Below are 7,664 nucleotides of genomic sequence, written 5' to 3' on the forward strand. Positions count from 1 at the left end.
TCTGAACTGTATATACTGTATTGCCTGTTCTATTTGTGCTAGAATTGAATGGTAAAGATATAAAGAATTTACAAGGGCAGTACATACTGAGTGGTTTCAAAACCCTAGAGATTAGTGAGTAATAAATATAAACCGGGCCTTTCTTTAGTACCTTAATGCTCCACTGTTTAAGTCATATATGACTATTGTGCTAATGTCATGTTGGGGATGAAATGGGTATTAAAATCATGGTATGTTTCAAAGACATCCACTGAATAAAACTGAGCCTGATTCTGCTGCCAGTGACTTTAACATGAATGGGGTAAAACTCTAATTCAGACAAACATTACTGCACTATTTATATTTCAAGGATGGAGGATATGAGACAAAGGCATTAATATGATTTGTTTACAGTCCTGGAGGAAGTCAGTCTTGGAAGTTTTTGTTTCTATTGTGTTCTGTTCTGTCCTATTCTCTTCTATTAAATTCAGCTTGTGCTGCTGCCCTCATCCTCACAACATCCAACATCTCAGGAGTTACTAAACAGTATGTTCTGTATTTTTCATTTATTATTTGCTTTTGAAAGATGCAGTATTACAAAAGACTTGGGCATGAGGCTGTTTTTGGATTGGGATTCAAATTACTTTTTTTTTGTTTCTACATTTTGGATTGGATGTGGAGTTTGTCTCAAGCAGCTGTAGAAGGAAAATGGAAGAGTATTTTTTGACTGAAGGTAAAATTTTTGTTGTCCTGTATGTTTTTAGTACCTAAACTGAGATCAAATGCCTGCACACTGTGCTTGCCATGGAGTGTGGAGATGTTCAAGGTGGTCTTCAGATCCTGTGATTTAGCCAGTTCAATCTCCTCCTTTGTGAAGGGCAGCTCCACTGTGCTTGACAAATGCAACTGCCTACCAGAGTCCCAAACTTGAACTCTCGCCAGTAGCCTGGAGCCAGACCACTGAACGCTTTAAGGCTAAAGATGGACATCTCAGATTCCATGTGAGATCTTGCAGAGAGCCAAAGTAAGGAACACAGGGCAGGACAGGTTAGCTATCTTTTTCATAGTCCAAGGTGTTCAGGAAATGTGTAATTGGTCTTGAGCTATCTTAAGTGTCCTGAGCGCTGATAATTTCATGTCTAGTTCTATGGCAAGTCTTACAGTCTAGCCAACGGTGACTGGAGACCATAAAATGAGAGCAGCACATCATTTTCTGCCGCAGGGGTCCTTCGGGCTCCCGGCCAGCAGGAAACTGCAGTTGCTGCTCTAATTTGGCAGGACGCGCGTCTTCCACCAACCAAACACTTGCAAACTCCTTGAAACACTACTTCCATTTCGTGCAGACACAAGCTGCTCACCACTCCTCGGGGCTCGGCAACGCTCCTTTAAACCCAGGCAGCTGTTCATTCTCGCTTTGACCGCTGACACTCACATCACAGCATCTTTCCACAGAAGAAGGATAGGACGATTTTTTTTTTTTTTTTTTTTTTCCCCCACATGAAGTTTCCAGACGGGAGTATCTTCTTCCCCTGATCCTACCGCTACACCCCCCCACACACACACACGCGCGCCCGCCTGCCCGCGGCGCTGCCGCAGCCCCCCCCGGGCGCTCCCCCCGCCGCCCCCCCTCGCCGTGCCCGTGACTATTGGCCGAGCCCCCCCTCTCCTACCCGCCGAGCCCCCCCTCTCCTAACCGCTCCGCGGCGGCGGCGGCGGCGGCGGCCTCGGGAGCGGAGGGGGAGTGTCCGGGGCGGCGCGCACGGCCCCGGCCGGCCCAGCCCAGCGCGGCGGCAGCGGCGGGGCAATGGGCAGCCGCGGGGAGGAGAGGCGCCGGGCGGGCGGCGGAGCGGGCGGGCTGCGGGGGCGCAGCCGGCGGCGGCAGCGGCAGCGGCCGGGCATGGGGCCTCCGGGCAGCCGCGGCAGCACCACCGCCCGCGGCAGCCTGCAGGTGAGGGATGGGGCGCCGGTGGGGGGGGGGGGGGGGGGGGAGGCGCCGCGCCGTTCCCTATTCCCCCCGGAGAACGACTTCGCACGCAGCAGCAAAATTGGCAAAAAAACCCAAACCTGTATATACACACATATATATATGTGTGGTGTTGGTTGTTGGTTTTTCTTTTCTCTTGACTCCGGTCTCCACAGATCAGAGAGCCGTGAAAAGTTGGTTGGGTTTTTTTTGGCGTTGCTGCTGAGAGCGAGCCGCGAAAAAGGGAAATGGGGGGTTAAAAAGGGAAGAGGGAGGAAAAATCCCCCGTGGAGACGATGCCCGAAGTTACTTTCGGGGAGCCCGTTTCCATACGCGAGGGGCTGGGGACGCGCTTGCCAAGGCGGGCAACTTCCTCCGCGCAACCTCCCCGCGGCTCCTCTCCCCAACTCGTCGTGTCAGCCGGCAGCCGCAGGGGGACCCCGCCGGGCCGGCGTGGGGGCGGCCGGGGGTCCGCGGTGGCGGGGCTGGAGCCGCCGGCTGCGCGGCCGCGGAGGGCAGGGACCCGGGGCGCGGGCGGCGGTGCGGGGCTCCGCCGGGACCCGCGGGGACTGCGCGGTGCGGGCCGCGTCCTCGCTGCCCGGCAGGGCCCGTGGGCATGCGGGATGAACGGGGTTTGGGACGGGGCGGGGGCCGTGTGGGACAGCGGGGGACGCGTTTCACATCGCCGCTGTGGAAAGGGAAGGGGGCGAGGAAATGTTTGGGGGGTGCCCCGGCTTGGGATGGGCTTGCGGTTGGGAGGGTGGGTGCTGCTGGTGGGAAGGGGGCGAGCTTGGGGAGGTGTAGGGGAGAGAAGAGAAGGTGGCACGTCGGGGCGCAAGTGCTGCTGCTGGCGAGGGGGGAAGGCAGGGTGCCCCTGGGGACATCCCTGGCAGCGTGTATTTGCTGTGGGGAATGCAGCTGGTGCTGCCTAGAGGGTACAGATGGCGATGCCCTGGAAGGAGCTGCTGTACTGGGGGGAGAAGATGGGGGGAGAGGGAGGATGGCTTCATCTTGCAGATGCCGCACTCCCTGCCCGCAGTGGCAGTGGGGAAAGCAGTGGGCAGGGAGGGGGGCTGCCTCTTTCCTCCCCTCCTTCTCTAACACCACCCCCTCCCCACACCCCTGTGCCTCTCTTTCCTCAGCACTTGCTCCTTTTCCTGCTCTTCGTTGGACCTTTCAACTGCTTTGCCAGTTACAGCCGTGCCACTGAGCTCTTCTACAGCCTGAACGAGGGGCTGCCTGCCGGGGTGCTCATCGGCAGCCTGGCCCGTGACCTGCGGCTGCCGACAGCTGGTGGGCAGCACCCTGTGGCCCCCCAGCCCCCACTCTCCTTCACCCTGGCCTCCCGTGGCTTGGGGGGACAGTATGTGCAGCTGGACAACCGCTCTGGGGAGCTGCACACCTCAGCCATGGAGATTGACCGGGAAACTCTGTGTGTGGAGAGCAGTGGGGCCACCATCTTCGGGGGAGCAGCTGCTGCCTCCTCTTCCTCTTCCTCACCCTCATCTGAGTCGTGCCTGCTGCTGCTGGATGTGCTGGTGCTGCCACAGGAGTACTTCCGCCTGGTGAAGGTAAAAATTGCTATCCGGGATGTCAATGACAATGCGCCCCGCTTCCCTGTGCCCCACATCCGCCTCTCGGTGCCTGAGAATGCACCTGTGAACACCCGCCTGGCTATCGAGCACCCTGCCCTTGACCCCGACGTAGGCACGAATGGTGTCCAGACCTACCGCCTGCGAGATAACTACGGTGTCTTCACCCTGGATGTGGAGGAAAATGAGAGCGGGGAGAGGACTCCCTACCTGATTGTAATGGGGGCTTTGGACAGGGAGACACGCGAGGAGTATGTCACCGTCATTGTTGCTGAGGATGGGGGGACTCCTCCGCTCGTGGGCAGTGCCACCCTCACTATTGACATCAGTGACATCAATGACAACTGCCCCCAGTTCAGCGACTCGCAGCTTAACATCACCCTTTATGGCAATTCCAGCCTAGGGACACACGTGGCCACTGTCCACGCGGTAGACATGGACCTTGGATCCAATGCCCAGATCACCTACTCCTACAGCCAGAAGGTCCCCCAGCCATCCAGAGACTTGTTCCATCTGGACGAAAGCACAGGAGCCATCATGCTCTCCAGTAAAGTTGATGGGGACACTCCAAAGCTCCATAGACTGATCATATTGGGCAACGGTCCTGGTTGTATCCCTGCTGTGATCACAGTGCTAGTGACCATCATCAAAGTCATGATGAGGCCACCTGAAGTTGTCCCTCGTTTCATAGCTAATGAAGTGGAAGGGGTGGTGTATTTAAAGGAACTGGAGCCTGTCAACACACCGATAGCATTTTTTACCATCAAAGACCCTGATGAAAAGTACAAAGTCAATTGCTATTTGGATGGTGATGGGCCTTTCAGACTTTCACCATACAAGCCATACAACAATGAATACCTGTTAGAGACCACAAAGCTTTTGGACTACGAGACACAGCAGCTGTATGAAATCTCTGTAGTTGCATGGAACTCAGAAGGGTTTCATGTCAACAAAATAATCAAAGTACAGGTTCTGGATGACAATGACAACTCGCCAGTTTTCTCTCAACAGCTGATAGAATTATCCATCGAGGAAAACAATGTTCCCAATGCTTTCTTGACCAAACTGCATGCTACCGATGCTGACAGTGGAGAAAGAGGGCAAGTGTCCTATTTCTTAGGTCCTGATGCCCCTTCCTATTTTGCTTTAGATAAAACCACAGGAGTTCTTACTGTTTCCACCCAACTGGACAGAGAAGAAAAAGAAAAATACAGATACACTGTCAAAGCAGTAGATTCTGGATTCCCTCCAAGAGAATCAATAGCAACTGTCACCATCACTGTATTGGATAAAAATGATAATAGCCCAAGATTTATCAATAAGGATTTCAGCTTTTTCGTGCCAGAAAACTTTCCAGGTTTTGGTGAAATTGGAGTTATAAGTGTCACAGATGCTGATGCAGGGCAAAATGGATGGGTTGCCCTTTCAGTTCTGAATGGAAGTGATATTTTTGTCATAGATACTGGGAAAGGAGTTTTGAGAGCTAAAGTCTCCCTGGACAGGGAGCAGCAAAGCTCCTACGTTCTGTGGATTGAAGCAGTTGATGGTGGTGATCCTGCCCTGTCTTCTACAGCAAAAATAACTATCCTTCTTCTGGACATAAATGACAACCCCCCGTTGGTCTTGTTTCCTCAATCTAATATGTCTTATTTGCTGGTCCTTCCTTCTACCCTTCCTGGCTCTCCCATCACTGAGGTCTATGCTGTTGATAAGGACACTGGCATGAACGCAGTCATAGCTTACAGCATCATAGGAAGAAGAGGCCCTCGACCGGAGTCATTTAGGATTGATCCTAAAACTGGTAATATCACCTTGGAAGAGTCACTGATGCAAAATGACTATGGGCTCTATCGGCTGCTTGTAAAGGTTAGTGATCACGGCTATCCAGAACCTCTCCATTCCACCGTCATGGTGAACCTTTTTGTCAATGACACTGTTAGCAATGAGAGCTACATTGAAAGTTTGTTAAGAAAGGAGCCTGATATCAGTGTAGAAGAAAAGCAGCCGCAAATTTCCATAGAGCCTGCGCATAAAAAAATGGAGTCAGCATCCTGCATGCCTACCTTGGTAGCTCTGTCAATAATAAGCTTGGGTTCAACTGCTTTAGTAACAGGGATGGGCATTTACATCTGTCTAAGAAAAGGAAAAAAGCATCACAGAGCAGATGAAAACTTGGAAGTACAAATCCCATTAAACGGAAGAATTAACCTGCACATGCTGGAGAAGAAACCAATGGAGATTTCTAACATTTGACATTTCTTTGTGGATAAATCCAAGATCTGAAAAACCTTAGACAACTCTGAAATATGTAGCCGTGGGTTGTTTTGACAGAGGTTGCAATGAAGGACTGCTAATTTATAACTTAATAATATTATAAATGTAAATAGCTGTTTACAGTTTTTTAAATTCAAATTCAGTGTACAGCTTTTTTTATGAAACCCTAGTAACTAACAGCTAGCACCCTGTCTATAAAAACGTGGACATCATTTGCAGCTTTCATAAATCAATAAGATCAGTGATCATAAAAAAGAGGAAGGTAAGATGATTCTTTAAACTCAAGTTTTAAAAGTCTTTTTAACCACGAGAGGGCATCAGATGCTCCTGAGCAGGGAACTGTTCGAGGTACTGTCCATGAGATAAACACAGAGTATATTTTAAATATATTGGTTTTAATATAAAATACACATTGGCATACAGACATTTAACCACAAGAAAAAGAAATGTCTGTCCTGATGTATGTATAATTAAAAGAATAAAGACATTAAAATGCACTAGTAATAAAGAAGAAAAAACGGAATGTTTATTACCTCACAAGTAAAGCTTATTCAGTAGGATAGAAAAGGCATTAACAAGAAGTGCAATTCCTGTTGAGCAAGAATTCAAGATATTGTAATGAGAATATGAACTGCTGTGACATATCATCTTTCATTTACTCCAGATCTCGCCCACATTATCATTTGCTCCAGCAATCTGCTGGTCATTTTTATGGAAAAATTATATTTAATATTTCCTACAGCAAATAATGACAGAACCCCATGCTCATCCTCGTAAACATGCCAGATGCAAGGAAGCAAGGGAATGGCTAAATCTTTAGTTGTCACAGAAGTGGTGATATTTTTTGTACTTTGAGCAATCTGTCAGTAGTACTCCATCAGTTGGTTGTGTAATAGATTTTTTCATGTGCTACTTCTGAATCTGATCTGCCAGATGAAAACAAAAATCGCTTCATATGCTAAGGAATTATAGGACTTATTTTATTCTGACTGTTGCTCCTTTCTGGATTGGTATTTCATGTGAAAGATCTTGTTTCTGACTTTTGGCAACCATTCCTGGCTCCTTTTCATTGGCTTTGATTTTGGATTAGATCCAAAATCTAACTTGTAAGACTGGTGGCATATTTTCTCAATAATTTATTCTTTGCTGTATCCTCTGCAACAAAGCAGCAGGTTTATTGGTGATGTATCACTTTCACTTCATTTTTAGAGCTGAGAACTATCTTTTGTATGATGATTACTTCGAATTTCTCTGTGTGAACAAGATAAATTAGTGTTATGCTTAAAACTGATTATTTTGATTTCTGGTATCATATGTCTGTAATGTACCAAAAGTGTTTATATGTCTGCAAATTAAAGCTATATATTTTCATAATAACTCATTTTCTGTCTCTCTTCTAGAATTCTAATTATAAAGCTAAATATTATTTTACTTATAAGAAATGTGTATTTCTCAAATGCTTGGGTGCTGGCTATCTTGTCCAATGTGTCATAATACTTCCCAAAATTAGTACACTTCAAAATCATTAATAAGAGTTTATGCTGTAGTTCTTGAAGTTACTGGCAAAGGCAATTGTATTTCAGCTGATATAAGCGGGGCGGGAGCTGATACCTATTTTAAAAGTAGGGAATGCATTCTGAGGCAGTTTGTGATTTTTCTGTCTGTGACTGGTACATTACTTCACCTTAAGCCTACTGAAATGTTGGAGCTTCGTATAGATACTGGTTGTCCTTAGCCTGAGTATTAACATAATGCCCAGATTTTACCATTCTACCTGTAAGAAATAGCTATTAGGTTAGAATATTTTCTGTTTATGCACGGTTTGATAGCTGTGTTTCATGAAAAATTAATTCAGC

The 7,664-nt window shown here is 48.1% G+C and overlaps 1 protein-coding gene across 1 annotated transcript; it reads left to right on the plus strand.

Annotated features, from left to right (window-relative positions):
- The first annotated feature begins 1,827 nt into the window (after positions 1–1,827).
- PCDH20 (protocadherin 20) lies at positions 1,828–7,188 on the plus strand. Its single transcript, XM_074816946.1, has 2 exons — positions 1,828–1,927; positions 3,085–7,188. The coding sequence occupies exons 1-2, from the start codon at positions 1,877–1,879 to the stop codon at positions 5,785–5,787; spliced, it is 2,754 nt and encodes a 917-aa protein (XP_074673047.1). The 5' UTR covers positions 1,828–1,876; the 3' UTR covers positions 5,788–7,188.
- Positions 7,189–7,664: the final 476 nt, after the last annotated feature.

This window comes from Strix aluco, chromosome 2 (genome assembly GCF_031877795.1).
Source record: "Strix aluco isolate bStrAlu1 chromosome 2, bStrAlu1.hap1, whole genome shotgun sequence".
Lineage (NCBI taxonomy): Eukaryota > Metazoa > Chordata > Aves > Strigiformes > Strigidae > Strix > Strix aluco.